We start from the raw sequence: 19,509 nt of genomic DNA on the forward strand, positions 1-19,509 counted from the left end.
TTTACACTTAACGAGAAGAATGTAGATAAACACATAATACTAAAAACAACTGGACCAAGACAAGAAAGTTGTCCAGAACACATGGTGCCCAGAGGGGTTAAACCATTGATAATAGGGAAAAAGATGGTAACTATTTACACTGAGACAGTCAGTAATAACAGTAGATGAAAGATCAGAAATTAAAGGACAGACGAGGAAGTCGGGAGGGGCAAGATGTCCTCCTGCCATCAGAGGAGAAGGACCCTTCACGGTGAGTAACCAAGGGGCTGTTCTCCCTCTGAGGCGGAGGACATCTTGGGTACTCCCAAAGCAGTTATCCCCTATGAGGGCGGGAAGAGTTCCTCGTCTTGAACTATGTGTTGGAGGACTCTCCTTCCGAACGCAGCATCTGCTGAGTCGAAGATATGTAATTTGTAGTGTCTGACAAAAGTTGAGATGGACGACCAGGTAGCTGCTCTGCAAACCTCATCTATTGAAGCGTTGTTCAGCAGAGCCGCATTGGCAGCCGCGCTCCTGGCCGAATGTGCAGTTATTCCGTGTGGGACCTCTCTGTTGCACGCTTTATAAGCTTCTGAAATGCAAACTCTAATGCTCCGTCCTATCGTAGATGAAGACATCTTTCCCCCCTGGTTAGGAGGAGAAACGTTGATAAAAAGAGAATCTGTCTTTCTGAATGTCTCTGTTCTGGTTAGGTAGGTCTTAAGGGCCCTCCTAACGTCGAGAGTGTGCCAGTCCTTCTCCCTTGGGTGAGATGGATTAGGGCAGAATGATGGAAGATAGATTTCTTGCATTCGATGAAATCTGGAGTTGGCCTTTGGTAAAAAGGTAGGGTCAGTGCGAAGAATTACTTTGTCTCTGTGAAAGATGCAAAGACTAGGTTTAATAGATAAGGCTGCTAGTTCCGAAATCCTTCTGGCCGATGTAATTGCCACTAAAAACACTGTTTTTAACTTTAGCCATTTCATCGAAACTCGTTGTAACGGTTCAAAGGGGGGTCTCGTTAGTGCTGATAGGACCACATGGAGTCTCCAGTTGGGAAAACGGTGTAGAGTAGGAGGACTCAGGAGAGAGGCGCCCCTCAGGAAACGCTGGATGTGTGGATGTCTGGAAACCTTGAAGCCTTCTAGAGGAGGAAGGACCGATGTTAGTGCTGCTACCTGTTTACGAAGCGTGGCTGGTTTGAGACCCGAGTCAAGGCCCTCCTGTAAAAAACCTAAAATGGTCGCCGAGGAAGGATGTAAGGATTCTAGATGCTTTCTTCTGGTCCAGCGAACGAAGGCCTTCCAGGAAGCGTTATATATTCTGTTCGTCGATTTCCTTCTGGAAGCAAGCAATGTGTCGATCACTGGCGCGGGATAGTCTAAATTGGTTAAGGTTCTCCGCTCAACTTCCAGGCGGTCAAGCACATCCAGTCTGGGCGAGGGTGCCAGACTGGACCCTGGTGCAGTAGGTCCGGTATCTGCGGAAGACGCATGGGTGAAGAGATCAACAGGGACTGGATCATGGAAAACCATGGTCTCCGAGGCCACCATGGTGCCACCAGGATAATTTGCGCCTTTTGATCTATCACTCTTCTGAGCACTCTGGGTATCAGGGGAATGGGCGGGAAGGCATATAACAGTCCTCTGGGCCATGGGGAGAAAAGGGCATCCGTCTGTTCGGCTTGGGGGGACAGATACCGAGAAAAAAATCTCTGGACTTGACGGTTGTTGGTTGTTGCAAACAGGTCCAGGATTGGAGAGCCGAATCGGTTGGAAATGTCCAGAAAGATTTCCCGTTTGAGAGCCCATTCCCCCGGGTGGATGGATTGGCGGCTCAGCCAGTCGGCTTGGGAATTGGCCGTGCCTTTCACATGTTCTGCCTGGAGAGATGCCAAGTGAGACTCGGCCCAGAACAGAATTCTCATCGCCTCCTTGTGAAGCTGAGGGGATCGAGATCCCCCTTGGTGGTTGATATATGCTTTGGCAGCAATGTTGTCTGTGAGAATCAGAATGTCGGCATTGGTGATTTCCTTGGCAAAATGGAGAAGAGCTAGACGGATCACACGTATCTCCAAGAGATTGATTGGAAGCTGAGATTCTGTGGGGGACCAGGTTCCCTGGGCAAGGTGGCCCGACAAGATCGCCCCCCAACCTGACAAGCTGGCATCTGTGAATAGTTGAATCTTGGGCGGGTTGAGGAACGACTTGCCCTGACGTAGATTGGAACTGATGGTCCACCATCGGAGACTGACCTTGACTCTCGAGGGAATCTTGAGTTGTTTGTCTACTCCCGCCACGATCAGCGACTGAAAGGGTCTGAGGAACGATAGAAGTTCTCGGGAATGAAGACGACCCCAGTCCAAGGCTTCGCAGTTGGCCACTAGTGTTCCCATCAGTTTGGACAGAGACGTTAATGAGGAGAGGCGATTCTTGATGGTCAGTTTGGTCATGTCTATCGTTTTTTGAACCTTTTCCGCCGGTAGGTAGAAACGACCTGTTGTCGTATCTATGATCAGACCGAGATGACACAGCCTCTGAGAAGGTACTAAGGAGCATTTGGACGTATTTATCAGAAATCCATGTTCCTGGAGAAGCAGGATCGTGGTCTTGGGGTTCTGTTCGGCCTGTTCTCTGGAATCTGCTCTGAGGAGCAGGTCGTCCAGATAAGGATGGATATGAATCCCTTGTTCTCTGAGACGGACGATGGGGTTTATGAGAACCTTGGAGAAGACACGTGGGGCCGTTGCCAGACCGAAAGGTAGGGCCTTGAACTGGTAGTGGCAGTTGTCTAGGTGGAATCTTAGGTAGCGACGATGAACAGGATGTATTGGAATGTGCAGGTATGCCTCGGTGAGGTCTATGGACGTGAGAAATTCCCCCTGTCTGAGGGCCTCTGAAATAGTCCTGAGGGTCTCCATGCGGAAGTGTCTTAGTTTTATGAAACGATTGACGAACTTTAAGTCCAGAATGGCTCTCCAGCCGCCGTTTCTCTTGGGGACCACAAAGAATAGTGAGTAGACCCCTGAGCATTGCTCCTGGGGAGGTACCCGCTCTATTGCCTTGATGTTTTGCAGATGTTGTACGGCTTGCAACGTAATCAGTCTTTTTTGGTGGTTTTTTCTGAGAGGAGACGATAGGAAACGATCCGGTGGGTAGGATTTGAATTCTATTAGATAACCTTTTGAGACTACATCTAGAGTCCATGAATCTGCCGTGGAGTTTTGCCAGATCCGAAGAAACTCCTGAAGTCTTCCTCCCACCGGATTTGGACAAGAGTCAGGCCTTTTGGCCCTTGTTCTCAAACTCTTGTCTGTCACCCCTCTGCTGATGGAATCTGTTATTTCTTGATCCAAAGTTGCTTTTCTTAAAGCTGGACCTGTTGCCGCTCCAGGAGGGACGTTTGTGGTCCTGACGGAATCTGGGTAAGGCATGGTGGGCTCGAAAGGATTGAGAATTGAAAGGACGCCTGTCCAGTCTTCTGACTGATTTCGGAAGAGCTTTCTTCTTATCCCTTGTTTCTATCAGGACCCCATCAAGGGCTTCCCCGAAGAGTTTGTCACCTTGGAAGGGATAAGCCATCATAATAAACTTGGAGCGTAAATCCGCAGGCCAAGCTCTCAGCCAAATGAGTCTTCTGGCTACTGTTGCCAAGGCTATGGCTCGAGATGAAAAGGTTATTACGTCAAGGGTGGCATCCGCGGTGAATGTGGCAGCTTTGAGGATGCGGCTTGCTCCTTCTAGCAGGCGTCTTTGGTTGCTAGGCGTAAGCTGAATCAACTTGCGGAGCCAGACGACCACTGCTCTGGACACAATAGAAGCCGCCGAAGAAGCTCTGATAGCCATGGCTGCTGCTTCGTGGGCTCTACGTAGGGCAGCTTCTGCTTTCTTGTCCAAGTTGTCCTTCACTGATCCCTGGCCATCTTCCGATAGGAGGCCAGCGGATTGGATGGCTGCCACCGGGGCGTCTATCTTTGGTACCTGCAATAACTCATTGGTATAGTTAGGCAAGGCATATAATTTTTTTGTAATAGCAGAATACTGTTTGGTGGCAGCTGGTGAAGCCCACTCTGCTTTTAATTGCCTTTCAAAATATTCGGGAAAGGGAAAGACCTTCTCTGGGTTGTCAGCCCTGGGAAAGAACTCCTTACTCCCTCTAGGTCTGGAGGAAGCTTTGCCTGTTCTAATGGGGTCATCCTCCTCCCCCTTATGTTTGTCTTGTAGGTCAAGAGCAGCCAGTGCCTTGGCCAGGAGGTATTGGTAATCCTCAGGTTTGAAAAGTCTTTCAGATTGGTCAGGCATGGAGACTTCCTCCTCTTCCTCTTCTGAGAGGAATTCACCTTCTACCCCCTCCTCACTCTCTGAGGAAGTTCTCCCTTGGAGGTCATAAGTATGTGGAACCCCTGGGATAGACTTTTGAGCAGCCTTGGTGGGCCACTTAAGAGTGGAACGGCGTACTTTCCTCGGGGGGGAAGGGGGGGTGGAGGCAGATTCGCTTGCTGCCTCGAGAGAGGATTGACAATAATTATGAATTTCCTCTCTCATCGTCTGGCGAAGGAAGGATAAGAATTCACCTGGTAACAAGGGGCCGAGATCACTTGTCTTACCGGCCGCCTGAGTGCTGGTACCAGGTGTTTGATCATCTGCCGCTGCACCAGAAAGAAATGAGGCACATTCTCCCGCCGGGAGGTTGGCCAGCAGGGGGCCCGGAGCCGCGCGGGATTTGGCGCGAGCGCCATTGTTGTTTCCCGCCTGATCTTCAGCCTCGGATCCAGCGCGGCTCCCTTCTCCGGCGTTGGTTGTCGCTCCGGACGCCATGCGCTTTTGTCTCGATCTTTTAGAAGACGTACACGGCTTACGAGCCGGAAAGGTGCCGGGATTCCGTTCCTGCCGCAAGGTCAGGACGGTACCGGGAGGCTCGGGCTCTAAGGCAGACGCTGCGGTTGATGTTGTTTGTTGTTCCTCCTTGTCCATGAAGCTGCCTTCTGAGTCCCTGGACTCTTTGTCTGCCATCGCAGCTTCGAGGAGAAAAACGTTGAGGAGGAACAGGCAGAGAAAAGAAAAGGAGAAGCGCGGGAAAAGTTAAAAAGAAGTAATGGACAGGTATATATAGAATTGGGAAGAGTAGTAAGCTAGGAACAAGTATGTAGAAAATGCGAGTAGGAAACTGGGTAAGAAGCAGTGGGACAGCAAAGAGCTGAGCAACCACGACTGCTCTCCCTGGAGGCAGGAAAGAACTGGGAGGGAAGAGACGGTCCTGGGCGCCAACAGGAAGAGGAGGAACAAGTTTGGAATTTCCTGCCTCCCTGATTGGGCAAAGGGAACAACCCAAGATGTCCTCCGCCTCAGAGGGAGAACTAACATTTCCTGCTGACGAACCGGTTCGAGGTTCATGATTCGTGGGGCTCAGAACGGCCCCTGTTGGACTTAGAGAGCCCATATTCCCAGGGAGTGTTTAGCAGGCTCTCCTCCAGCCAGCAACCAAGTTTGGTCAAGATTGCAATAGGGATCTTGGAGTTATACCCTCTCCAATCCGAGGCCCCCAGGAAACTCCCATTTGATACAATTAAAGCCACCAGTTGATGCTGGCCCAGTGTACAAGGGTTGGCTGTCAGAACTGTCTATCAGGGTTTTCAGGGATGAGATTGGAGTGCCCATGGCTACAGAACACCCCCCTTCCCCCTCCCTCCCCCCGGGTGTCTTCTCCCATGTAACCAATTGTAACCAATTTGCAGCTCCATGGTTGGAGGGAAGACCTGCTGATCAAGGTAAGCTGGGCTTCAATTCGGGTTTCCAGGGTGACAGAAGGAGTGCAGACAGAGTTCAGGCATTCTGCCAGCTCCATTTCCAAGGGAATTGATTGATGGCGCCTGACTGTCTGGCTTCACAAACTGCAGGTGAACACAACGAACTGGGCTTTCCAACAAACAGACGATCAGGCGGTTCGTGGGTTTTTTTGGTTCGTAATGCGGTTCGTGCCCATGTCTACTTGCCAGTGCCTTGGGTATTGACGGGAAAAATTGGAGAGGAGTAAAGGGAGAAAGACCTGGCGCATCTGCAGCACACTGGGGCATAATTTCAACTGAGTGACAAACAATAGACACAGAAGATCCTCCAGTTGAGGGGGGGGGGGCAGATCATTTCATTTGGATGTGATGAAAGAGTGTCAGATCTTTTTAGTTGGGATACTGTATAAATTGTGGTACAGTGTGTTAGAGAATTGTTGCACACACAGAAGGATACGCCTTGCTGAAGAGGAATTAGCATGGCTTCTCTAAAAGGAAGTCCTGCCTCACCAGCCTCTGCAGATGCTGAGAGTATCAACAAGTATGCAGTCAGAAGTGACCGAGCAGACACTGTATTCTTGGACCTCCAAAAAACATTTGACAAGATGCCTCACCAAGGCTTCTGAGTAAACTTAACACTCATGGGATAAGTGAAAGCCAGTTTGGTGTAGTGGTTACGAGCGTGGGACTCTAATCTGGAGAACTGGGTTTGATTCCCCACTCCTCCACTTGAAGCCAGCTGGGTGACCTTGGGCTAGTCATAGTTCTCTGGAGCTCTCTCAGCCCCACCCACCTCACAGGGTGATTATTGTTGTGGGGATAATGACATACTTTGTAAACTGCTCTGAGTGGGCATTAAGTTGTCCTGAAGGGTGGTATATAAATCTAATGTTGTTGTTATTGTTATTTATTATTATAAGAGAGTGTATCCTTTCATGGGTTGATAATTGGTTTAAAAAGATCTGTTGGCCTGAGAAGAAATTTTTATTTCTCCTCTAGAGGAGTGTGTGCAGTCAAAATAATGCAACAAGCCCCAGATACTGCAGCAACAAACAGTACACACTAAAATAGTTTATAGTTCCTATCCCTTTATGAAAGCCTCTCTCTGAGCTATTTCCTCACAGTACAGCCCTATTGCCTGTGTACAGAGCCCTCCAGAATAATCCACTTTTGCATAGTTTGTGGAAAGCCAGGAGAGCGGGAACTTTCCTGACTAGAAGTATGCACTGAGAAAAGTTGTATTTCAGTTTTGGATCTGGAGCTTCTGGACAAACTCCATTCCATTATTGGGGGTTGGGGAAATGAGGCTTTATTCATGTTTAACCAAGCAAAACCCATAAATCTGTCCGTGGGAAACTGGCTGGCAAAGTGGCGGCAGGGGGCTGGTGCCCAAGCATGAGAATGCTCCATTGTCAACCACAGAGCAGTGCAGCGAAATTAAAAAAAAAATATCCTGCTTTATGATACTGCCAATAAATTACCTTTGCATCCTACGGTTGCCTGTTGATGCCATACCTCCCTGTGCTTTGTAGTTGCATTCCCTTGCCACAATGAGAGGGGGGATCCTTTTGACACTCAGGAGAAGCCCCCCACAGGTGGATCTGCTCTGTCCAGCTCCTCTGCTCTGAATCAACTCTGGAGCCAAAAACCCTGGAAAGAGCACTGAATTTATAGCTATTCCCAGGCTTCAAAACAGCAAAATACTACCAGTAAGGACCTTCATCTCAGGATCAGATTTCTTGCCATAGTGGACCTGCTGGAACTGTGACTGGCACGATAACCTCTGCCTCCAAGCACCTGTTGTTCTTTGAAAGTTACTGTGTTTTTGACCAGAGTAGATCATGCAGACCACATTACCATGATCCTTTGCATTTGGCCCTTGATCTGTCTTCTTGACTTTACAGGGCTACAATGTTGTGTCGTGCCATACCCAAGATGTGATCGAGCACTGGCAGAGAAATGCTGTGTGTGTGTGTGCGTGTGCAATGTTGAGGGATGCTGCCACTGTGCCAGCAATGTTTCATTCATATAGCCTCCAGTGATTCCTCTCCTTCCTAAAATAATCCACAACATTGATATTGGGAGTGGAAGGGGTGGTGGTTTAGTTTTGTTAATGAAACAGGATGATCCTATTGCTTTTACCTATCTTTTATGAATAAAGATGGGAGACTGGGCAGGTCGTCCAATCTCTGTTTTCTGACTAAGAAAGAACACTAATCCAGAGTAGAAAGATGGACAAGTAGTTAAACTGAAGCCAAAGCAAGGCTGCCCAGGCTTATCAGGCCAGTGCTTCCATGGGGAATACTGATCTGGAAAGACTTTGATGAAAATGTGCACAGTGCACAGAGCCTGCTATCTCCACGTCATCTACTGCTAGGTTAAGAGTTTTAATTAGAACCCAGAAAAGGAAGAAGTCTTTTCCGGGCAAGATGAAGCACCTCCTGCTGCTCCCTGACCCATTATCTTAGGTTGACTTTTACAGTCACAGTTGGCTTGTGGTGGCACCTAAATGAAGGACAGCAGTGGCAGGCCACTGAATAGTCAGCAATCTGCTCCACGTGCCTGGGTCTTCCTCAATGTCACTCTCCCTTAATAATTCTTTATTATTGCCAATTTTCACCCTAATCTGCATAGCATTAGCCTTTGCAGCAGCCTGGGAGTCAGAGTCCCCCCTCACTCTATAAATCCACATGAAAGATATGCCTGCTGCACACAGCAGTTGGCTGCTGGTGCTTCCTTGCATTGTGCATAAAAGTGCACAGAAATGGAAGGAGGGATCTTGGTTTCCTTTGCAAGAAGGGAAGTAGAGGAATGGCAGGTCGCCCAGTCTCCCTTTCCGACGAAAGCCACAGGAGGACATCGGAGGCAACGAACAGTTGCTATCAAACCATTAAGAATGGAAACAAAAAAATAAAGGTTTCCATGTGTGCAACTGTGCACTGCGCTACTATACTCCACGTGATTTAACCCAAGATTTACAGTTTTAATCAGAAGAGCTCAGACAAGGCAGAAGGCTTTCTGGGCAGGATGAGGTTCCTCCTGGTGTTCCTCAACCCATTATCTTCAGAGGACTTCATTAGTCACAGTGGTGGCACGGGCACCTAAGAAAAGAATAGCAGCAGCAGAAGGCCACTGAAAGGGCAGCAACTTTCTCCAAACATGCCTGGGTCCTCCTCGGTGTGGGTCTCCTTTAATAACTCTTTATTATCTGAAATTTTCACCCTAATCTGCACAACATGCACAAGGAAATCCCTCCCTCCTCCTGTGTGTGCACGACCGCATGGGCATTAAATGTTGCTTGCTGGCCATTCCTTGCATTGTGCATAAAAGCGACCAGAAAGGAATTGAGGAGGCAACATTGATGGTGGCATACTGTCTGCTCTTCCCCTCCTTGGTACAAAGCAAGCCTTTTGCAAACTGATCACTATGAGGACGAGCTGGCCACTCACTGCCAATGCCAATGCCATTGCCTGGGAGGCACCAAAGATGAAATGCACTCATCTGCAATGCGCACATTCCCTTTCCCACCAACAGAGTGATGCCATGCCACACTATGGCTCAGCCTCTCCTCTTGGGATCTGATTGGCTGCATGTAGAATTTGCCATTAAGGAAAACAAGATGCTGCCAGTCCACACTGCCTAGCCTGCCTGCCTGCACTGCTGCTGGAGTAGTAACCAAAATGAAACATAAAAACTTTTGGGTGGGGGAAGTTGTTACAGCATTGCTTTCTAATTTTGTTCCACTACTCCTGAAGCCACTGTAACAAACTGAACCATCAATTTTTGTGCGTATTTTCTGCTTGTTTGTTCCATTTTGCACACTCCCATTCCTGACTTCTTATAAGGTGGTGTTATAGATTTTTTATCACATATATTCCAGTTATACATATGCATTGTATGACCTTTAATGAAGTTCATTAGCAGGTTGTGGGAAAAGTCATGTGTCCTTTGACGACCAAATAAAAGTAATTGGGGGAAAGCAGATATTTTTTTTAATTTGCTAGAAAAAGCTTTGAAGCTATTCTATGCAGGTGTGCAATAGTATCATAGGTTTGCGTTAGCAAAACATCACATAATTAAAAATATGAAGAATCAGCTAAATTTAAGACTAAACACATTTTTATATTGTCATATGTAAAAGATCTTAAATATGTCTGTATAGCAAAATTCATTGTAAAAGGATATCACCAGGATAAACAAAACTGGTTTTTACGAAGGAAATCTCATGCAGAAGAGCTTAGGTGATAAATGTATGCATCCGTGTCTATGGAGATTCCAATGCATTTCATAGTAGACTAAGGGAGATCTGATTTTAAATCATTTATCAGTTAAATTAGTCATGTTTGAGAAATGTTGTTTAAATTTAATTGTATGCATACTTTTAACTCAAGCTGGATTTAATTTAATATGCGCTTACATTTTAATATCTTGCTTAACTAAAAAGATTAGGGCTTATTTCAATAAAGAATAAAGATTTAAACTCTAAAAGAAGTTTCTGTGTACCTTGATGGGAAAGAGTTAAACAAGAAAAATCCACTTATAAATAATATGTACTGAGAAGCAGATTCTCTAAAGAGATCCATATTATCAAGTCTTATCTGAAGCTCTTTGATGCAACCCAGTTTTACAAAATAAATTTTGCAGATTGGACAGTTCAGAGACTTTAATTGTGTATGGATAAATTAGTCTGTTACAGCGGGGACCACCACAGAGAAAGGACATGTACGGGCAGTTGTTGATTTTGCCCATTTGCAGAAGGCCCTCTTTGGGTAAATGGTTGTAGTGGAGGAGCACAGGGAGAGAGGCGTTCACGTAGATATAAGGGGAAAGGCCATGAAGGGCTTTGTATGTGATAGCCAAAACCTTGAATTGATCCCGGTACCTGATGGAGTGACTGCAGGATATATGCATGTTCTATCTAGTTCCTGATAATAATTGGGATGTGGTGCTCGACACCAGCTGGAGACTCTGAGTTGACTTTTAGGGGAGACCAATGTAGAGTGCATTACAGCAGTCTAGACTCAGTGTTACTATGGCATGGATCCAGATAGCCGGATCAGCCATGTCAAGGTAGGGGACTAGACTGAGTTGGAAGAAGGCATTTCTAAGAGGCGAAGACAGGTGCTCCAAGAGCAGGCTTACCTTTCAAAAACTAGCACTAGAGTGAAAGAAAGCATGGACCATTGCCCCTTATATAAAGACATGAGAACTCCCACAGTGCCAAGTCAGAGAGGACTAGACTGCTATAAACATTGACAATGCAGTGGCCCTTCTGAGAAGCTTGAATAATTTCTCCTTGAAGATACAGGGGGGTTCTGTATTCCTCTTTTTGTTTTTAGCTCCATTCAAGTGCCACAATACACCTCAGTTTGATTGAACTCTGGATAGTGATCCCCAACACATTCTAGTTTGCTGGAGGCCATACAGTCTTTACCAAGTCTTTGTAACCTCCCTTCTCCACCTCAACAACACAGCTAAAAATCACCAGACCACATAAATGGCTTCCCACATGGAACAGCAACACCATGGACTCCTAGAATCCTAATGGATCCCACGACACCTCTGTCCCTTGCCCTTCCACATTTGCAAAGATAGTGGGAGCTGCGTGCAGAGTGCTTACCCCCATGGTCCCAAGGGAGAAGAAACACACAACCAGGAACAAGAGCAATTCCAATGCACCAACTCGTTTAGATACTGAAATCAGTGGGACTAAATGTGTTTTGGGTCTGGACAAACGAAATGAGCTGAAGAACAGGTGCCAAATCAAGGTGTATCTTGGATACTGTAGACTGATGCACTAAGAAATCATCAGATTCTATCTGAAAAGAGAGAAATTATGCAACTCCAATACATTATGAAAAAATATGTCTGCCTATTTGGGTTTACTCTGCTTAATTTATTGTGCTCCTGCTAAATATGGCTAGAAACAAGGAGATAAGCGAGGCAGCAGAACTTCCCGCTTGCCCCCTCCTAGCTTCTCACCTATTGCTCACCTGCTATCTTTACCAGCATGAGAAAAATGAAAAGTTTGCCATTTTTTAAAAAATGAAAGCTTCAATCGTCAATATAATGAATTCTTCACCTGATACAAAATTTTGCTTTGTGTGCATCAAAGATAAAAAGGGAGAGGAAAGGGAAGAGGGAGGGGGGCGCTTTACTTCTGTTTACACAGTACAGCTGGTTAAACCGAAGTCATAATGCAAGAGCTGGGTCTCGCCAATGCTTGTTACGGCCCTTATGTAGGAAGACAGAAAAGCGGCAAAGCTTGCACAGGCTGACGAGCGTCACAACCGCTTAGCTCCTCACTTCTGCCTGCTGGCCCGATGAAACTGGTCATCTGAGAAGGTTCCACAGCCAGAATAAGCAGCCTTATTTAAACATTCATACACTCTTTCCAAGAGCACAGATGAACACAAATCACATTTGAGCAACACACAACAGGGAGGCAACTCAGACATCTTACAGCTGGCCTTGGGTACAAGAACCAGCCCCTACGAACTGACAGGTGCAGCATGGGCTAATAATCAAATATAATTTTAACTTCCTTTCCCTTCCTTTCCTTTAAGAGGCAACACTGAAAACAATGCGGAACCAGAAACTCTAGAGTTGGATGCATTTATGAAGGATTCCCTCAATTTTGCAATAGCTCATTGAAGTCAAGAAGGACTTCTCACACACATGCGCGCGCACGGACACACACACAGAGCAGGGCAAAACACTATATCCTGCCTCCACCTGTCTCTTGTATTGAACCCAGTCATGTCTTCTGCTCCTCAAACAGCAAATGCCCCCTTCTGGCACCAGAGGAAAAAGAACTGTCGGTTTTCAAGGCCCAAAGGAACATTTCTTTTCCTGTTCAGGAGAAACAGGGGGGATTGGTTCAGGAGGTGAATAGAAACACGGCCCCTTCCCCTACATCTCACTGGCTTCCACAGCTGTTTAGCTGCTTCTTAGATTTTTGTGCCCCTCTCAATACGTCATTTTACAGTGTTAATCTATTTTCATGAAACAACATTTGCAAGTAGTTACCATTTGCACTTCGGTTTGCAAGTAGTATGCAGACCTGTACCACAGGAAAGCAAATCACTTCTAGCTTCTGCCCTCTGCTCTGCTACCACCAGTTCACACAAACAGCCTGGACATCAGGGTTTCCACTGTGGCAAGGGAAGGGGAGGGGAAATAGCTATATCTCTGGCTTAGAAACGTGAGCTTTCTTCTCCAGAAGCAGTCACCACGTGAAGTGAGCTCTTCTTCCTCAACGTTTGGTTTGGCCAGAGATCTCTTCAGTCTTTTCCCATGGAGGGGGGAGCTTTCACTTTGACTGGGCTGTGTGAGAGAGGCATACAGTCAAAGATATGGCCAGAAGTATACGGAACAATTGCTGGATACGACCAAAAAGGTCCTAGAGGATGTCTCTGTACACAAAAATAGAGCTAGCATAGTCTCACAGCTAAACAACGCCAAAAGGGAGGTTAGAGACTCAGGACAGGATAGCCTTGGAGAAGGAAAAAAAACATAGGAGTAATGTAATTAAATGGCCTTGTATATATTAGACACCATCTAACCCATATCAGTAGATACTATGTGTTGAAGCACAGGTGCAGGAGTATCTGAGAACTGCAAGAATGTCCAGCTTCAAAGAAGTGAAGATTTAGAGTCACAACACACGAGACGAAAAACCTAGATTCAACTCGTGTTCTCTTACCTAAAGGTTTGTCGGGAACTGTAGGCATCCTTGCAGCTTAAAGTTTAGCATTTACAGAGCAGCAGGGAGAGACCTGCAGGTGTCCTTGCAGCTTAAAGTTTAGCATTTACAGAGCAGCAGAGAGGGAAGTGCGGGGGTCCTTGCAGCTTAAAGTCTCCTGGTGCAGCCAGGCGTCGCTCTGCAGGGCCAGGTCGGGTGAGGGGAAGGGAAAATGCTGTGATGCACCTTGAGAGTGGGAGGAAAGGCACCCCACACTTGCACTTCCCTCCCTGCTGCTCTGTAAATGCTAAACTTTAAGCTGCAAGGACGCCTGCACTGTAAATGCTAAACTTTAAGCTGCAAGGACACCTGCACGTCTCTCCCTGCTGCTCTGTAAATGCTAAACTTTAAGCTGCAAGGATGCCTACAGTTCCCGACAAACCTTTAGGTAAGAGAACACGAGTTGAATCTAGGTTTTTCGTCTCGTGTGTTTTGACTCATAGTTCAAAGACGGATGTGCTGCTGGAGGGCCAACAGATATTCATATGTATGAGAAAGCTGTTTGTATATATGACGATAACTATTTTAAATATCCTTTGTTAAGATAAAAAGCAGCAAGAATGAACTAATAATTTTAATATATTTTAAGAAGATATTTCAAGTATAGATAACCTTGTACAATATTTGAAATTAAGTTAGCTAAGAATATGCACCCTTATCAAATGGTACAGTTAGCTATTGCTAGATGATTTTAAAAACCTGTAAATATGAGAAACTGAATTGATCAAGAGCTTCTTCTTAGGAGCTCCTAGCTTGTAACCTGTTAATCTTTGGGTACGGTCTTTTAAGGACTCCTGTAATTGCTTTCCTTTATCCATGCAATGAATGGTACAGTTTTCTGTTGATTTAGCCAGTGTTAAAAATGTAATTGTTATGTTTCAATAGAAGATTAAAATAGAAACAGAGATTGTCTAATAAGGGGCAAATCCACATGTCCCGGTACATCCCGGCATCGCGGTAAACATTCGCTAAACTTCCGGAAGTATAGCGTCTTTCTAGCACGATTTCTGACTCATCGGGCGATGAGTCAGAAATCGCGCTAGAAAGACGCTATACTTCCGGAAGTTTAGTGAACGTTTACCGCGACGCCGGGACATGTGGGTTCAGCCAGTATTTCTTGAGTAATACTCTACTTGTAACAAACCTAAGATGTTTTTCAGGTATACCTCTTGTCAGGCATTAAATGATCTGATATAGGAAAGCTAGCTAGATGCCTAGGACTTCTTAAGTACATGTCTATATCTGAATCAGACCTGACCAGAGTCACTTGGAACAATACCACTACTGTCGGGTTCCATCTTTGGAATCTCCTTTATGATCTCTGTCATTTGGCACTGGAGAAGGTGATGAACCATGTGCTGTTCTCAGTGCATCAGTCATTTATTGCTGGTGGAGTATTGTCACAGATAGAGGTAGAACTATGAGCCAAGCTACAAGTGACGCCTTACACAGGTTGGATGCTTGTCAGCTTACCTCAAGTTTTGATGGGAAATGTAGGTGTCCTGGTTTTACAGCTTGGCTCTCCATTACAGCTGCAAGACCAGGATGCCTACATTTCCCATCAAAACTTGAGGGAAGCTGACAAGTGTCCAACCTGTGTCCGGCGTCACTTGTAGCTTGGCTCTATAAGAGAACAGTTGCTGGATATGACCAAAAATGGTTGTTGTGGGTTTTCCGGGCTGTATTGCCGTGGTCTTGGCATTGTAGTTCCTGACGTTTCGCCAGCAGCTGTGGCTGGCATCTTCAGAGGTGTAGCACCAAAAGACAGAGATCTCTCAGTGTCACAGTCACATGACCAAAAAACTTACGGAAGATGCCTTTACACACAGAAACAAAGCTAGTCCAGCCTGACAACTAAACATGCCTAGAATAGAACCACCTTGGAGAGAGGCACAAAACAGAGGAATAATACCGTTGTATGGCCTTGTGTAAATTAGAAGAGCCATCAAATTCATATAAATATATACAATGTACAGGCCCAGGTACAGAGTATCTAAGAATGGCAGGAATTTCTACCTTCACAGAAATTAGAGATAAAACTCAAGGATGGGTGTATTGGTTGAGGGCCAAAAGATATTCATATGTATGTGAAACTTATAATCACTAATTTTACATAGATTTTGTTAAGATAAAATGTAACAAGAAGGAACTAATAATTTTATATCTTTTAAGATGTTTCAAATATGGATAACTTTGCCTGGTGTTTGAAGTTAAAATATAATTAGTTTGCCCAGAATGTGCACCATTTGAAGTTGGACAGTGGGTTATTGTAAGGCAATGGTTTTGAAATCCTATAAATATGAGAAGCTGAATTGACTGGGAGCTTCTTCCTAGGAGGGGGTCCTTGCCTGTGGCCTGCTTGTCCCTGGGTAAGATACGTTTTTGGACTCATGTAATTGCTCTCCTTTAATGATATGTTGTTATAACGGCTAGTATGTTGATTGCGCCAATATTAAGCATGTTGAAGAATTATGTTGTAATAATAAAGGTTTAGAATAGAAACAGATTCTGTTGCAGTATCACTTGTGTACAATACCCAGTAAAGAACTTAAAACATTATTTGTGGTGTTTCTCTTGCCAGAAGTTAACTTAATAGAGACAGAAAAGCTAACTAGTGCTTAGGGCTTCTTAGGTGCATGCCTATATCTGAATCGGGCCTAACCAGAGTCATCCAGAACAGAGTTGTTAGGAATACTACTTTATTCTACCTCGTTTAGGGCACAATCCTGTCATACTGTTAACTTTTAGCTCCCATTAATTCTATTTAGAGAGTTAAGCATGCGCTTAAATTTCTCCTGTATAAAAAAATGGAACTTTAGCTGAATTGTGCCCTTATGTACCACAACCAGACCTAAGCTTCAGTTCTAGAAATGCCCCATACTGCAGGGGGAAGCAATTCGGAGGACTGTTTTCCAATTTCAAATGTGAGATGCTATCTCAAGAATATTTTATTGGGTGTAACTTCACACCACCCAACACACTAGCTGTACCAGTTCTCTGGTGCCTCACACAAAGGTCAGAAACAGGAAGTGACTACTGGCCACACGTACTGGAAAATGGCACCAGATTCTCCTCCCCCCACTCCCGCCAGAGGTTTGCCACATCTCACTGGGGCCTCAGCTCCACACTTGCCACCAGCCAGTTGCCTCCAACATCTTCACTTGGACTTTGAGGAGATACTGCTGTTCACATACACACACACACACCATGTCCCAGATGACAAGGAGTCCTACCTTCTTGAATGGACCTTTATAGGCTATTCTAGATGGGTAGCCAAAAGTCCAGTGATGCCTTAAAGACTAACAAGATTTATTCTGGCATGGGCTTCCATGAGTCAAAGTTGACTTCCTCAGATGCAATGGAAGAAAGAAAACCATTTCCCTTATTTTTTATGCTGAAAAATTACAGAAAAGGGAGGGGGGAAGGGGGAACTTGAGCAAAAAGAATCCTGGTATCATAAATCAGGTTAGAAACTATGTTAGAAACATGAATGGTTCACATGTAAGGGATAATGGGAGAGGTCAGAGGTTCTAGCCTCTCTCCTGCAGTGAAGATAAATGAAAATGCAAATTTCAGAACATGCCCCAAAAGCAGTCAGGGAAGGAAAAGTCTTTCTCCAGTACAACTGCCATGGAATTGCTACTTCCTGCACAAAGCTCTGAGATGGCCGCTTGCCTGGAAAGGCAGACCTGCAAAGAGCACGGCTTGGAAGCCCACATTTGTTTGTTCTTTCACAAGCCCTTTCACGCTGCTGCCCTGGGAAGACATAGAAAGAAGTAAACGTGTTCCCTTTGAATCCTGCGTTTAAAGCCAGCTAAGAATTAGAGATGGTGGCTTTTTCACAGTAAGCACAAAGAGGAATAACTCCACTCGCACCATTTATACACCTAGATGCTGAAAACACCAAAGCAAAAGCCAAGCTCCTCGTTTCAGGCTGAAGCTTTTGCCTTTAACGCCATCTGAGGGTGCCCACCCATTCACCACCTGTCTTTCCACGGTCATTTCCAATCTGTGCTCAGGGGAGCTGAGCTGCTGAGGATTATTTGACCAGGAATAGAAGAGGTTCCTTTTATGGGGAGGGGCCATGGCTCAGGGGTCAAGCACCTGCTGGTTTGTTTTTTTTTACAGAGGGCCTAGGTTTAATCGCTGGCATCTCCAGTCAGGTAGCAAGTGATGAGAGACGCCCTCTGCTGGAGATGTTGGGAGATCCCCCGCCAGCCAGAGCGGACAATACAGACTTGGGCAAACCCAAGGTTCTGACTAGAAGCTTTGTGTGTTTTTGCACAGCAGATCAGTTTTTTTAAAAAAACATCTCTGGAGTGTGTTCATGGGAGAGGGAGTCTTCTCCACTCATCCCATGTGCTGGCTCCAGGCACTGAACTTCCACCGTAACTCAGACGTGATTTTATAGCATTCCAGCTGCTGGAGGGGAGGCAGGACAAGAATCCAGGCTTCAAATTTCTTTCACTCACGGGAAAGACTTTTTCTTCCCTGACTGCTTTTGGGGCATGCTCTACTGCTCTAGGAAGGCAAGATTACTGTAATTTGTGCTCTAGATCAGAGGCACAGCTCATCTAGACGCGCCTCTTATGTATTTATTTAATTCAGACTATTTCTATGCTGCCATTTACAAAAAAAAGGCTTCTGGTGGCCATCCAGAAGCCTTGCGGAGGAACTCAGGAGGGCAGGAGGGCCTGGCTCTTCACCCCGCCGGCACCGAGGAAGGGGAGGGAAGAGCAACCGGCATCCTCCAGGCGCCCTGGCTCGGCTCGCCTAAATCCCTCTTTCGAAAGCCGCCTCCGCAGGGCGTCAGGGCCACGCAGCCTCTGCCTCTCCCGAGTTCCTGGGCGCGCGGATGGGTGCGCTGCCCCCGTCACGCGCCAAAGCTGGGGAAGCTCCCAGGAAGAGCAGCGGCAGCATCGCGGGGCCGGGGGGGGGGGCTGCCCCTTTGCACCTGACCCGCCGCGCGGACAAACGGCGCGACACGCCAGCGGCTGCTCCTGCCCGGGCGAAGAGCGAGGCTTCCCGCCAGTGGCTCTGACGAGGTCCTCCGGCGAAGGAGCGCGCCTGCGGCTAGAGCCGCTGGGCGGGCAGCAGGGGGTCTCTAGGCCCGTCGCGCTTCGCCTCAAGCGTCGAGCCAGAGGGCGGGCTGAGCACGGGAGGCTCCGGGCGGGGAGCGGAGCGCAGCGTTGCCGCCTTACCTGCTTCTGGCTGTTGTAGTCGGTCAGGTTGGTGTTGTACTCCCAGCTGGCGGACGTGCTCTCGAAGAAGACGGCTTCGGCGCTGCTGTTGTAGTCGGCGGCGAAGAGGAGGGCGCCCGGCTCGTCGTGCGGTCGGTCGGGGGGCGCCACCCAGGCCAGGGCCGGGGCCAGCAGGAGCAGCAGCAAGCCGGGCGGCGGCATCTCGGCGTCGCGTCCTCGCGGTACCCCTTGCCCGCCGCGTCTGGCTCTCGCCAGGGAGGCGCCCTGGGCAAGGAATCCTCGGCGGCCGGGGAGGGCAGCACCTCCCCGGGCCAAAGTCCGCTCGGGGCCTCGCCGTCACAGGAGCGGGGAAAGGACGGGGAGGAGCGGGGAGGGGGCTGCGGCCGCAGAGGGAGCCCCGAAGGGACTGCGCGCCCGCCCTGCGTCCAGCCGGCGCCCTGGCCCTTCCGGCAGCGGCCAATTGGCGCCCGCTCGCCTTCTCAGCCTTGCCAAGGCCGCTGCGCTGCCCGGCTAGCCGGTCGTGCCGGGAGCGCGACACACGGTGTTGCACGTGCGCGCGGTCCCTCCGCAGGGGGGCCCGGTCGGCTCCTGAGGCTGGGCGGGTGAAGCGACCGGCGTTTCTGCCGTGTCTGGTCCTCCTCGGTGTGGGGGAAGGAGGGTCGGAAGGAATCTCCCAGGGAGGGACGGGGGGCTTCTGAGCGGAGGAGGTGCGCGCGGGGAGCGCGGGTCGCCGGGTGCGTCGCTCGGAGACGCTTCTGACTCCTCTTTGGCCGCCGCCTTCCTCCGGCGTGCTTGGCTGT

The 19,509-nt window shown here is 47.6% G+C and overlaps 1 protein-coding gene across 1 annotated transcript in view; it reads right to left on the reverse strand.

Moving 5' to 3' along the window:
* The window catches only part of ACE (angiotensin I converting enzyme), an 80,637-nt gene extending 61,488 nt beyond the window's left edge, over window positions 1-19,149 (reverse strand). Inside the window, exon 1 of the mRNA XM_054995357.1 lies at window positions 18,710-19,149. Coding sequence (XP_054851332.1) covers window positions 18,710-18,910 — 201 coding nt within the window. The 5' untranslated portion in view covers window positions 18,911-19,149. The remainder of the gene's footprint in view (window positions 1-18,709) is intronic.
* Between the last annotated feature and the right edge of the window lie 360 nt (window positions 19,150-19,509).

This window comes from Eublepharis macularius, chromosome 12, assembly GCF_028583425.1.
Source record: "Eublepharis macularius isolate TG4126 chromosome 12, MPM_Emac_v1.0, whole genome shotgun sequence".
Classification (NCBI taxonomy): domain Eukaryota; kingdom Metazoa; phylum Chordata; class Lepidosauria; order Squamata; family Eublepharidae; genus Eublepharis; species Eublepharis macularius.